We start from the raw sequence: 14716 nt of genomic DNA, 5'->3' as shown, positions 1-14716 counted from the left end.
GCGACTATCACAATGACGATGACAGTGACGATGATGACAGTGACGAGGGTGATGGCGATGGCGACGATCACAATGACGATGACAATGACGATGATGACAGTGACGAGGGTGATGGTGATGGCGACTATCACAATGACGATGACAATGACGATGATGACAGTGACGAGGGTGATGGCGATGGCGACGATCACAATGACGATGACAATGACGATGATGACAGTGACGAGGGTGATGGTGATGGCGACTATCACAATGACGATGACAATGACGATGATGACAGTGACGAGGGTGATGGCGATGGCGACGATGACAATGACGATGACAATGACGACGATGACAGTGACGAGGGTGATGGCGATGGCGACGATCACAATGACGATGACAGCGACGAGGGTGATGGCGATGGCGACGATCACAATGACGATGACAATGACGATGACGATGACAATGACGATGATGACAGTGACGAGGGTGATGGCGATGACAATGACGATCACAATGATGATGACAATGACGATCACAATGACGATGACAATGACGATGACGATGACAGTGACGAGGGTGATGGTGATGGCGACCTTGGGCGAGCGAGGGTCGGGTGGGCGCGCGTGCAGCTCCTCGTCCGTGGGCGTGGCGCCCGCCGGCACGCTCTCGCTGGCGCGCGTGCCGTTGTAGATGTGGAACTTGCAGTGCGGGTTGAGCGCCGTGGCCAGCAGCTCCAGCAGCGGGAACCAGTCCTGCGCCAGCTTGCACACGCACAGCTCCACCAGCCGGTGCGTGTTCGAGATGATGCAGCGCTGCACGCGCGCATGCAAGTGCACGTGTGTGTGTGTGCGTGCACGTACGTGTGTGTGTGTGGGTGTGTGTGTGGGTATGTGTGGATGTGTGTGTGGGTGTGTGTGGGTGTGTGTGCGCGTGGGGGTGTGCGCGTGTGTGTGCGGGTGTGTGTGTGCGGGTGTGTGCGTGTGGGTGTGCGCGCGTGTGTGTGCGCGTGTATGCGGGTGTGTGTGTGTGTGCGTGTGTGTGGGTTGGTGTGTGTGTTTAGGAGGGAGAGAGGAGGGCGACACGGGATAAGTTGTGGACAAGGAAAAGCAGTGGCCCCAGACGGCGCCACCTGTGCCTGGAGAGTGGTGATCACAGGCGGAGCCAGTGGGGGGGGGGGGGGGTGTCACCTGCCCCCCCCCAATGATCCGATCGAAATCCATAATTTCGATCGGATCATTGGGGTTTATTAGTAATACATCGGCATTTTGCGACCCCCACTGCCACTGTGTAGCAGCATATTGTTACGTGCCAGAGACTCTACGAGATGATAGGACAATAGTCCGAGTCCATAATTGGCAATAAGTAACGGCAAAGCGGTTCTAAGTGACTCGAAGAATTGTGCGCAGTTGCGTACACAGCACACGACTTCCCTGAAGGCATCAACAGCTTCAGCGAGCGCGATGCCGATCACACAACGCGGTTCGAATTCAACCCTCGATCGATGCCTCCGCCATCGCCGCGCACGCGTCGAGTAAAAAGCAAGGGACAAATCCTCACTAACCTACAACTCCAATCATTTTTCATTGCTTGAGGGGTTTGCCCCCCTAACCTGAAAATCCTGGCTCCGCCATTGGCGGTGATCAGCTGACCGATCAGCTGACCGATCAGCTGACTGATCAGCTGACCGATGCATCGACTCCTTTAACCATCAACAACCAAGGACTTGAAAAAGCCTGTGTGCGCTGACGGCGACCATGTGTGTGTCCGTGCATGCACGCATCTCCGTAGATATGTCCGTGCATATGTGTGCGTGTATCTTCATGCGTGTGTATATCTCCGTACATGTGTGTGCATATTAATATGCGTGTTTCTCTGTGCATCTGTGTGTGTGTGTGCGTGTCTGTGTCCATGTGTGGCTGAGTCATGTAGCCCCCCATGCCCAGCCACTGCATGCCCAAGCAGCTTCTGTTTGGCCGCATAGAGTGGGCTAAACAGGCACGACTTTGGCTGGAAAAGAGATGAACTAATGCAATGTGGGAAAATGTGGAGCTGAGTGGACTTGTCGAAGACTGGTACCAGCGGTGTCAAGATCGGCCTCTATGGAGGAGGTTCGTGAAAGACGCTACTGGGCAGTTGGAGGCAGTCGCCCTCCAGGAACAACGGAGGGCGGAGGAGCACAATAGGGGGTACAGCTTGCGCATCTCAGACAGCCAACCCATGGCACCTGGGTCTGTCCCATGACTTCCTGTCAGCGAGCCTTCGACACTTCACGTGGCCCCAAAGTGCACCTGACTTGGCACATGTGCTGTGGTGATATCACCGTCACTTAGTGGTGAATAGCGGGTTTTGCTGTGTGTGTGTATCTGTGCATGTGAGGGGAGCGGTAGTGTAGTGGTTAGCGCTGCGCTACGAACCTGGCGACCCGGGTTCAATTCCCACTCACGGTCAACACCGCCAGTGACGATTATTTGAACCGGTCCTAGGCCTCCCCTAGGTCGACTCAGCCTCAAATGAGTACCTGGTGCGATGTGTAAACATCGCCACTAGGGAGACAAAGGCGGCCAGACGTGGTGTTGGCCACCCACCCCCTCGTGTGCCGTGCCGGCCTCTATAGGTGCTCGCTAACAGCACTTGCCCCTGCAGTCTGTCAAGGCTATACGGGGGGTCTTTGTCTTTTGTGTGTGTATGTGCGTGTGTGCGTCTCTGTGCGTGTGTACATACGTGTATCTCGTATTTCCAGCCGCTGACCGCCTCGTCGGTGAGGATCTTGGTGAAGGAGATGGTGAGACCATCACGGAAAAACCGCTGGCACGCCTCGCTCTTCAGGTCCAACCCTGCAGCACAATCACCTCTCACTCACTCACTCATCCACTCACTCACTAACCCACTCACCCAGCCACTCACTCGCACATCCACCCACTCGCCAATCCACCCACTGACCCACTCGCCCAGCCACCCGCCCAGCCACTCACTCACCCGTCCAACCAATCCCCCGTCCACTAACTCATCCACTCACTCAACAGCCCACTCTTGCAGCCACACATTTCACCAAACAACTCATCCGGCCACAAGCTCACCTGCCCACCCACTATCTCACCCACCTACTATCTATCTCACCCACTCACTCGGCCACTCACCCACCAAGCCACTCAATCATCCGCTCACCCACCCAGCCGCTCATACACCCAGCCACTCATTCATATGCCCACCCACTCAATTACCCAGCTGCTCACTCATCCACTCACTCGCTCACCTAACCACTCACTCATCCAGTCGCTCGCTCAGTCGCTCACCCACCCACTCAATGACCCAGGCGCTCACTCACCCACCTACTCACTCACCGACTCTCTCACATGACCCACCCCCCCCTTCCACCGACCTTTTTTGCAGAGGTCAATGGCGGCCTCCAGAAGTACCTCCAGCTCCCCCTTGGGCAGCACTGGTACGACCCAGCGTGGCCTGCGATAGGGTTCAAACCATAACGTGGGGGGGAAACATCACACACGCGGGGTTCAGCGGAACCATTTCGGAGTCTATAGGTCTCCATGTAAGTCTCTGAGTCTCTATGCGAGTCTATGGGTCTCTGTGAGTCTATGGGTATCTGTGAGGCTGTGAGTCCTATGGGTATCTATGTCAGTCTATGGGTCTATGTGAGTCTATGGGTCTCTATGCGAGTCTACAGTTCTGTACGTGAATCTATAGTTCTCTACCCAAGTCTATAGGTCTCCAAGCGAGTCTACGGTTCTGCACACGAGTCCGAGTCAATAGTTCTCTATGCGAGTCTACAGTTCTGTACGTGAATCTATAGTTCTCTACCCAAGTCTATAGGTCTCCAAGCGAGTCTACGGTTCTGCACACGAGTCTGAGTCAATAGTTCTCTATGCGAGTCTACAGTTCTGTACGTGAATCTATAGTTCTCTACCCAAGTCTATAGGTCTCCAAGCGAGTCTACGGTTCTGCACACGAGCCTGAGTCAATAGTTCTCTATGCGAGTCTACAGTTCTGTACGTGAATCTATAGTTCTCTACCCAAGTCTATCGGTCTCCAAGCGAGTCTACGGTTCTGCACACGAGTCTGAGTCAATAGTTCTCTATGCGAGTCTACAGTTCTGTACGTGAATCTATAGTTCTCTACCCAAGTCTATCGGTCTCCAAGCGAGTCTACGGTTCTGCACACGAGTCTGAGTCAATAGTTCTCTATGCGAGTCTACAGTTCTGTACGTGAATCTATAGTTCTCTACCCAAGTCTATCGGTCTCCAAGCGAGTCTACGGTTCTGCACACGAGTCCGAGTCAATAGTTCTCTATGCGAGTCTACAGTTCTGTACGTGAATCTATAGTTCTCTACCCAAGTCTATAGGTCTCCAAGCGAGTCTACGGTTCTGCACACGAGTCTGAGTCAATAGTTCTCTATGCGAGTCTACGGTTCTGCACACGAGTCTGAGTCAATAGTTCTCTATGCGAGTCTACGCCAGTCGGTAGTTCTCCACGCAAGTCCACGGCTCCCCACGCGAGTCTCCGCTTCACGTCGTGAGCGGCGAGCCACGACGAGGCGCGACGGGAGCGGTGACGAGGGCGCGATGAGGCGCGTGTTTGTTGGTGGGAGGCGAGTGGGGCGGCGGGGGGGGGGGGGTCACCTGTTGATCATGTCGTCCAGCTTGGCAAGCTCCGCGTGGGGAAAGGGGGGCTCCTCGTCGTTTGACGACGAGGTTGGGGGGGGGTGGCTCCCCTCCCCCTGGCCCTGATCGGACGATGAGGCGGCGGTGGCGGCGGCGGCCGTCGGGGTCGCGGGGGTGGGGGCCACATCAGTGGGGGAGGTGGGCAGTGGGTTCTGCACACAGAGACAAAGATCCCCCGTATAGCGTTAACAGACTTTAGGGGCAAGTGCTGTTAGCGAGCATCTATGAAGGCCGGAACGGCACACGAGGGGGTGGGTGGCCAGCACCACGACCGACCGCCTTTGTCTCCCCGGTGGCGATGTTTACTACACACCGCACCAGGTACTCATTTGAGGCTGAGTCGACCTAGGGGAGGCCCTGGACCGGTTCAGATAATCGTCACTGGTGTTGTCCATGAGCGGGAATCGAACTCGGGTCGCCGGGTTCATAGCGCAGCGCGCTAACCGCTACACTACCGCTCCCCACACGCACACACACAGACACACACACACAGAGAGTGACACACAGAGAGTGACACACACACGCACACACAGAGAGTGACACACAGAGAGTGACACACACACACACAGACACACACACAGAGAGTGACACAGACACACAGAGTGACACACACACACAGACACACATACACAGTGACAAAGGTTCCCCTGGGGTCACCCTTTAACAGACTGGCCGGGGCAAGTCCTGTTAGTAGCGAGTAGCAGCACCGGTGAGTAGCACCGATGAATACACGTTGGTTCTTTTCGGTAAAGTCACGTAGATATAAAACAAAATACAAGCACCTATGAAGGCTACACAGACACACAAAAGATCCCCTGTGTAGCCTCAACCGATTGTCGGGGCCAGTGCTGTTAGTAGCGAGTAGCAGCGTCTATGAAGGCGACTGGCAGGAGTTCACAGGACAGACCTCGGTGCCATGGATCGACCGACTGAGATGACTGGCAGATGCACCACCTGTGCCCCCTACTGTGCCAACTCGCTGCGCTTTATCAGCCCGGCGCTCCGCTCGTGGTTGTGAGCACCGCTCCTCCACCCTCCGCTTTTTGCTGGAGGGCGACTGCCTCCAACTACCCAGAAGCCTCAAGGTGCACCTAGCCTGGCACTGCCCGGTATCGTCCTTCATGAGCCTCCTCCTCCAGAGTCCAATCTCGTCAGTGCTGGCACGAGTCACCGGCCAGTGCCGGTGTGCTGTGTGTGTGTTCACCCCGTGCTGTCCCGTGTGTTTACACACCGTTCTGTTCTGTCCCGTGTGTTTACACACCGTGCAGTGTGTGTGTTCACCCCGTGCTGTGCTGCGGATATACGTGTGTGTGCTCGCTGTGCTGCGTGTGCTCCCACTATGCTGCGTGTGTGTACGTGCGTGTACGTGCGTGTACGTGCGTGTACGTGCGTGTACGTGCGTGTACGTGCGTGTGTGCACGTGCGCGAATGTTTGCTCCCACTGTGTTGCGTGGCTACGTGTGTGCTCCCACTGTGCCCCGTGTGTGTGTACGTGTGTGTGTGTACGTGTGTGTGTGTGTACGTGTGTGCTCCCACTGTGCCCCGTGTGTACGTGTGTACACGCGTGTGTGTGTACGTGTGTGTGTACGTGTGTGTGTACGTGTGTGTGTACGTGCGTGTGCTCCCACTGCCATCACGTGTGCTCGCTATGCCGCCCGCCCGCACGCGTGTGTGCATGCGTGCGCATCTCCGGTATCAAGCGCGCGTTGGTGCGTGCGTGCGGACGTGCCGTGGCGTGCATGGGTGACGGCGGCTGGCTGGGAGGCGACGAGTCGGCGGCGTTGCCACCCTGGCCGGGCTGCGCCGCCGCGGGCTGCGGCGAGGATCCGGCCGCGTCGCTGCCCCCCGCGCCGCCGCCGCCACCGCCGACGGGCGACCCGCGGGTCGTGGCTGTCATGGCGGCAAGAGCGGGGCACAGCCTCGCTATCTTGTCAGGCGACGGGGCGGGGAGCCGCCGGAGCGCCTCCCGCCGGCGCTCGCTGCGGCTCTCGCGAGGACGTGGACGACGAGACGAGGGAGGACGAGAAGGAGGACGAGGAGGTTGATGCGATCGAAGTGGTCGTCGAGACGGCTGGAGCAAAGGTGAGCACGAGCGTGATGGAAGCGGCCTCTCTCTCCCACAGGCCCGCAGAGAACATTGCACTTCCTGAGGTGGTGTGCAGGGAGCACAGAGGAGGGAGGACAGAGGGAGGGGTAGAGGGCAAGTGCTGTAAGCGAGCAGCCCCTGTGAAGGCTGCCGGCACTGTGGCACACGGGGGGTGGGTGTGGCCAGCAACCACTCCCGGCCGCCTTTGTCTCCCCAGTGGCATGTTCACTGCACACCGCCGCAGCGGGTGCTCGTTTGAGGCCCAGGACCGGTTCAGATATTCGTCACTGGTGTTGGCCGTGAGCGGACATCGAACTCGGGTCACCGGGTTCGTAGCGCAGCGCGCCGATCCGCTCGACTATCGCTCCCCACTCACTCACAAAGACAAAGATGCCCCGTGTAGACTTAACAGACTGTTGGGGCAAGTGCTGTTAGCAAGCAGCACCTATGAAGGCTGACACGGCGGCCGAGCGGGTGGGTGGCCAGCACCACACCCGGCCGCGTTTGATAATCGTCACTGGTGAGCGGGAATCCAACTCGGGTCACCGGGTTCGCAGTACAGCGCGCTAACCGCTACACAACCGCTCCACACTTGCTCATATACAAAGTAGAATGCAATGTTGTTGACGTTATAATAGTTTATACCGTAATAAATAACGTTAATCGTGTTAGAAAGGTCATCAATATTAATATAGTAGAATGCAATTATGTTAATGAGTAACTGTATTGCATCGTTATAAATAAAGTTAGATAACAAGATGACTTGTGTAACACTCACCCACAACCTCTACAACCACAACAATCTCTCCAACCACAACCACACACTACAACAACCACAACCACACACCACAACAACCGCTCCAACCACAACCACACACCACAACAACCACAACCACACACCATAACCACACACCACAACAACCACAACCACACACCACAACAACCACTACCACACACCACAACAACCACAACCACACACCACAACAACCACAACCACACACCACAACCACACACCACAACAACAACCACACACCACAACAACCACACACCACAACAACCACACACCACAACAACCACACACCACAACAACCACACACCACAACTACCGCTCCAACCACAACCACACACCACAACAACCACAAACCACAACTACCGCTCCAACCACAACCACACACCACAACAACCACAACCAAACCACAACTAACGCTCCAACCACAACCACACACCAAAACAATCACAACCACACACCACAACTACCGCTCCAACCACAACCATACACCACTCAAATCACGCGTAACAAAAAGTGCACCAACACAACTACACACGCACACACAACTTCTCAAACACACACAACAACCCAGAAGACACAAAGTTAAAGATCCCCCGTGTAGCCTTAACAGACTGTTGGGGAAAGTTCTGTTAGCAAGTAGCGCCTATGAAGGCTGGCACGGCACACGAGGGGGTGGGTGGCCAGCACCACACCCGTCCGCCTTTGTCTCCCCAGTGGCGATGTTCATGCATCACACCAGGTACTCATTTGAAGCCGAGTCGACCTAGGGGAGGCCCAGGACCGATTGAAATAATCGGCACTGGTGTTGGCCACGAGCGGTAATCGAACTCGGGTTGCCGGGTTCGTAGTGCAGGGCGCTAACCGTTGCACTAGCCCGCATACACACAGACAAACACAACCACACAGAAGACTTGCCATGCAAACCAAACGATGGACCTATAAAGGTATAGCAAACCCAGAGAGAGAGATACTAAAACTATCATCATGTTGCCCGGTAAGGCCCACTGAGCCCACGATCACAAATGATAGCTCAACAGAGTGGTGGCTTATCAAGTGGAAAAGTATAGCAGCAGCCAACTACTCTACAACCCACGATGTCAATTCTAAACGCGGAAGGAAAAAACTGGACAATCCGGAGAAAAATCCACGCGACCGCAGGGAGAGTGAGAGAGACGCAGACTCCAAATGTACAACAGGCGACAGGGTCGGGATCAAACCCACGACCTCCTGTATACCCTGCGAGGTCGCTAATAACTCGCGACCGTGGCGCCACCGACCCATTGAGATGCATAGAGACAGAGACATAGATAGACTCACACAGCCTTGGACTAACGCGCTGCTATATAAAATCCATACAAGATATAGCATAAAAGATACCCCCACTCAGCTGCCAACCACTTATGGTGGAGCGGCTTGCCGCTCATTTAGGGTCCAGCTCTCTCCGATTGATCCATCGCCCCCCTCGCCACCTCCCCCCCGCCTCATCCCCCCCTCCTTCAACCAGCTCCCCACCCATAGCACTCACAATTCTCTCTTCCTCAATTGCCTCTAGAGACTTGGTCTTGCAGACAGGCCCCGTCACAAACCCTGGCACGCCAGAGTACGTACGCTCAACTTTTTTGTACCGTACGTAGCCAACCGTGCTAATTGGAGGTGTAGTGTATAGGATAGTGTACTGTGTACTGTATAGTGATGTCGTGTATAGTATAGCGTAATGTAGGGCTGTGTATAGTATAGTATAGTCAGTGTAATGTCGGGTAGTGTATAGTGTATACAAGTGTAGTTAGGTAAACTGCCCTGGTTAAACCTTTGCCGTTTCGAGATGTCTGCAAGTTGCAGGGTGGGTGGGTATCCCATTATCCACCAAATCGCGGAACGCACGAGCGGTTCAGTGTTCATGTTATTTCGAGAGGCGTAGTATCAGTGCCAGCGTTTTTAAAGACGTTGTTACTCACCGCAGAGAACCGTAGCGACACGACCGCCACCAATCTACGATAGCCGGCGCCAAACTGTGCCACACGCCCTCCCGCGTGGCCTTGTGGGGAGCCTCGGTATGTCTTCCGAACTGAAGGCGTACCGGTATAAAGTTACTTTATTTTAGAGCAGACGGAATCGGAAGAAAAACTGATGACGTAAACGTACATCATCGGAATGGGAAAGGGTGAAACTACCCTAACCCGAAGATGAGGAGTCACGGTAGCTCGGAGATGTTAACTACCTCGTCTGGTGCACAGGACGTCATGCGGGTTCGATCCCGACCATGACGACGCCTGCTACTGTATATTTGAAGTTTGCACGTCTCTCGCTCTCTCACCGTGGTCGCGTGGATTTTTCTCCGGGTCCTCCACATTTAGAATCAATATCATGCATTTAGAGTTATTGGGCTGACGATGATGATAAGTCATTTCTATGAGCCATCATTTGTGATAGCCAAGTCGCTTCTGAAAAAGAGCTACATAGCTCAGTGGGCCTTCACTGGTACAATTAAAATAAATGTTTCTCTAAATGTCCACCCATCCAAAAAAAACCTTATAGCTGTATTAAAAAATGTTTATGTTCCGGTAATGTATCGTTTTGTTGGTATTTAGAGAGAGAAGTGAATGCATTGTGTCGGCAGGGGTGGGTGGTTGGTGGGGGAGCTGTGTGGTCCGTTCGCCGAGTGGTCCGTAGGCCAAAGAAGTTTGCGAAACACCGCTGTGGAGAGGGGCTCCAAGTTTCCAATGGAGGGTCATGACCGTGGCCAAGAAGAGCCGGACAGCTTCGTGTGGAGCGACAGGTCCTGGTAGGTCGCTTCAACACAGCAGCATTACGCAGCCGACGAAAAGATAATGTCGCCCAGACTGATTCGGAGATGAGAAATCCCCTGCCGAACAGGAGCTGGTCATAAGGGACATTGCCCAGCTATGGAAACTTTTCAACTCTGTATACAACTGCCCCAGCTCTCATGGCGAATTGAATGGGTGGAGAATTTTATGATGAAAATTCAGGCAGATGCTTAGTTTTGGTGGGGCTGGCACGCTCCAGGTTCAGCAATGAAGCCTCCAACTTCTTCTCAGAGTGAGCAGCAATCATCAGATCATCAGTGTAAACAGCATGGTTGACCAATAGGGAGCCATCCCTTGACTGCATCTGGGAAACGATCAGCCTCCCATTGTATCTGTACCAATGGAAATTCCTTTGGTACAACCATGAAAAGCTTATCGAACTATGTGTATAAAAAAATGTGTTAACTAATGTAGAAACCAGAGGACATACCTTGTCGCATCCCAAGGGGAACAACGAATGGCTCTGACTCCTAGCCGCGCAGCTTTACCAGGACCTTCCTACCATCATTAAGGTCCTTAATGATTGTGCGCAGAGTCAGGTACCGCGAAGGCACGAAGAACAACCAAGAGCACATGTCTATTGATGGTATCATAGGCCTTGACCAGGTCAATAAAGCAAACGGAAATAGAATATGTAATCTGTGCAGGACCACCCTGGTTTGAAACCACATTGCGCTCCACAAGCCTCTCCTCAGAGTGCTGCTGGTAAGGGGGTGATGTTGTTAAATCCTTGCGAGGACCTTTACCGGCACTACCCTGAGGAGGGAGATGACCAAGTAGTTGTTACAGGGCATCGTTCCAATCTTGTGAAACCCATCCTGTGGTCAAGAAAGTTGTGATGATGTCATATCGGGCAGTCGGCAGACAAATGCCACCCTCCCTCAGCATCTCTGCCCGGCACTATTACTGGTCTGAGACTCTGGTTTGCTCTTCGTATTTCATCAACAGATGGCACCTCAGCCAGCCACTCACAAGGGCCAACTGCGACTTCATCCAATATTTGAAGAACGGCAGCCCCAGCCACATTTTCTCCCAGACTTTTGAGGCAAGTGCTGTTAGCGAGCACCGATAGAGGCGGGCATGGCACACAAGGGGGTGAGTGGCCAGCACCACGCCCGACCACCTTTGTCTCCCCAGTGGTGATGTTTACACATCGCACCAGGTACTGATTTGAGGCCGAGTCGAACTAGGGGAGGCCCAGAACCGGTTCAGATAATCGTTACTCACCACGACCGCAGTACCAACATCTTCCAGAACATCCTCACCACTGTTATTAACCAACACCACCACTACCCTCACCATTTTCACCTGGACCAACCTCACACACACCATTACTTTTTACCCTCACCACCGCTGTCATTACACTCACCACGACTCTCACCTTTACCACCATCACCACACTCATCACATGTCTCCCTCGCTACCATCCCTCCTCCGCCCTCTTTACCTCACAAACGCCACCATCAACCACACGCACCAACAGTTTTACCCTCACCACCACCACCGCTGTCACCACTCACCATAACTATCACTTTTACCACCATCACTTTCACCATCACCCTCACCACATTTTCCCCTCACCAACACCCATCCTCCCCTCTCATTTACCTCACACACGCCACCATCACCGCACTCACCATCACCCCCCTGAATCGTCACCACACTCACCACCACCTCACCATTTACTCTCACCGCAACACCATCACCCTCACCATCCTCCCTCAGCACACCTCTTTAAAACCACCCCATTCGTTATTCCGCAAGTGCGGACCCTTGCTGCGATGGCGGGCGAGGGAATTTAACAGACACCGAAGGCCTCAACCACCGCCACCTCCCTCCACCCCCCCCCCCACCACCAGTGCCCCGGGGCGGGCAGGGGCGACCAGGCAAGCCCGTAGGCTCCACCGGGAGGTGATGGGGCCTAGTTTCTTTTATGCGCGTTCGGCTCGTCTCTTGGGGGCTATGGCCTCTCGCCCGTTGTCCCCTTAAGCTCGGACCCCCCCTCCTTCTATCGAGAGAGCGGCAAGGGGCCCCCCTCCACTATTTCCTCGTTTTACGCGGAGCCCCCCCCGCCCCCCTTGAGAGAGGGCCCCGGTTGTAAATAAATTATTAAATAAAGGCGGGCGGGTCAGCAGCCATTTTCCCTCGAGTCAGCTGCTGCTGCTGCTGCTACTGCCGGCGATGATCTCCCCCTCACTCCGTGTCAACAAAGCGAGCCCCCCACACCCCCTCTTCGATACCCCTTTAAATAAACTGGAGGGGGATGGGGGGCCTCATAACCTCGTAACAGGGGTGGAGAGGAGGTGAGGGAGGTCCCACTCACCACTCACCAGACAGAAGGCAGTCGAACTGTTCACAAACTCACCCGGCAGTCAGTCACCCGGCGTCTCCCCCTCCTCTTCCTCCTCCCGTGTAAACAAGACGGCCAACCCCCCCCCGCCCCCTCTATCCCGGTATGATCCCACAGAGCAGACACCCCCTCCCCACCTAATGAGGGATCCACCCACGCCCTTTAATTTGAGGGTGGTCCCCCGTTCCAGACACAGACGAGAACTTCGCTACCAAGTCACTCAACCACTCACTCACCGGGGCTCACTCACTCATGTACTCACCCAGCCATGAACCCACTCAACGACTAACTTACCCACCCATTTAGCCACTCCACGGGCTCACTAACCCACGCATAGACCCAACGACCACTCACTCACCCACCAACCCACTCACCTATTCACTCACTCACTCGTCTACTCACCCACCCTCTCACAGACTCGCTCACCCATTAACACACCCACCAACTCAATCCCCCACTCATTAACACTCAATTAGTGACCCACTCACACACTCTACCCACTCACCCACCCTTATCCACTATCCACCAATGTACTCACCAACCCAGCCATTAATCCAAACACTCTCCCTCCCTCACCCACTAACCCACCTATTAACCCAACAACTCACACTCACCAACTCACCCACTCACCAAACCCAGCCACTCACCCTCACCAACTCACCCAAACTCACCCACCCACCATCAGCCACTTACCAAACCCGGCCATTCATCCTCACCCAAACTCACCCACCCACCCGCTCACCCTCACCCACTCACCAAACCCAGCCACTCACCAAACCCAGCCACTCACCCTCAGCCACTCACCCTCACCAACTCACCCAAACTCACCCACCCACCCCACTCACCCGAGGCCGGCGAGCTGATGTCCCCGGCTCGAGTTTTCGGCCGAGGGTTGAGCGAGGCCCGGGGTAGAAGGCGTGAGGGTGGTGGTGGTGCTCGCTACGGAGTTCTCTCAAATCGTTTTTCTCCTTCTTCTACCCACCTCAAGCTGCTGCTGCTTCTGCTGCCTCTTAAGAGAAATGGGACTACGGATTCTTGTGTAACTTAACTGCTGCTGGTTAAGATGGTGGTGGTGGGCGGTGGAGGGAGGCGACAATCCGATTGTTTAGCTGCAACCGATTCTACTACTGCTGCTGCTGCCGTGGTGGTGGTTGTGATTGTGGTGGTGGTTGTGGTGGTTGTGATTGTTGTTGTAGTGGTTGGCCCCGCCTGATCTACTCTACTGTACCTCTAGGTAAGATGGTCGCGGGCTGGGCCCAAGGGTTCACACGGATGCCAACCCACGGCTGACAATACACCACCCACCCCCTTCCTCCTGCTCCTCCTGACGCGTCTCCTCTTGCTGCCGAGACTCGGGACCCTCGACTCCCTCGCGTTTCCTCTCGGCGGCGGCAATGGGGTGACGAGGCGAGCGATAGACAGGATGTGGTGGTGGTGGTGGTGGAGGTGGAGATGAGGCGGAGATGCTGAAGCTGCTACCGCTGCTGCTGCTGCCGCTGCTGCCGCTGCTGCAACTGCCCAGCTTGCTGTTGCCGGAGGGCGGCTGTCAAAGATGGGGGGGGGGGGGCGCCGAGCCGAGCCGAGCCCGTGAGGCGATTCAGGGGGAGGGGAGGAGAGGCGAGGTGGTGCCGAGGCTGCCGGAAAGATCGCGACGTGAGCCCCCCTCGCCGGAGCGGAGAGAGATAATGGCAGCGGCTGGGGGGGGGTGTGGAGGCTAACCTTGCGTCATAGGCGGGTGAAGTCGAAGGCGGCCATGTTGGGTAGGTGAGGGGACGGATCCCAGCTTTGGCGGGTCACCCACCCCCTTAGCAAGATGGCGGCGAGGTCACGTGGCTTATTAACCGAGGCGAGCGCGCGCGCCCCCCCCCCACTCTCCATAGGCGGGTGAAGCCGAAAGCGGCCATGCTGAGTAGCTGAGAGGGGGGGGGTTTGGGGTGTGACGGGTCACCAATCGCACTCCACCCATCCCCAACCCCCTTATCAAGATGGCGGCAGATGTCACG

General features: G+C 55.3%; 1 protein-coding gene across 4 annotated transcripts in view; it reads right to left on the bottom strand.

Moving 5' to 3' along the window:
* The window catches only part of USP9X (ubiquitin specific peptidase 9 X-linked), a 52264-nt gene extending 37860 nt beyond the window's left edge, over positions 1-14404 (bottom strand). The window contains exons 1-6 of one of the 4 annotated variants that reach the window (XM_078623651.1): positions 13559-14404; positions 6392-6808; positions 4621-4814; positions 3365-3444; positions 2707-2819; positions 579-797 (exon numbers count right to left, since the gene is read on the bottom strand). In XM_078623651.1, coding sequence (XP_078479777.1) covers positions 579-797; positions 2707-2819; positions 3365-3444; positions 4621-4814; positions 6392-6559 — 774 coding nt within the window. In that variant the 5' untranslated portion in view covers positions 6560-6808; positions 13559-14404. The other 3 variants (XM_078623654.1, XM_078623656.1, XM_078623655.1) reach the window with 3 other exon arrangements.
* Positions 14405-14716: the final 312 nt, after the last annotated feature.

The sequence above is a fragment of the Lampetra planeri genome, unplaced genomic scaffold (genome assembly GCF_965212315.1).
Source record: "Lampetra planeri unplaced genomic scaffold, kcLamPlan1.2.h2 scaffold_362, whole genome shotgun sequence".
NCBI classification, from domain to species: Eukaryota; Metazoa; Chordata; class Hyperoartia; order Petromyzontiformes; family Petromyzontidae; genus Lampetra; species Lampetra planeri.
Note: the sequence above shows the minus strand (reverse complement) of the source record. Positions and strands in the feature narration are given on the sequence as shown.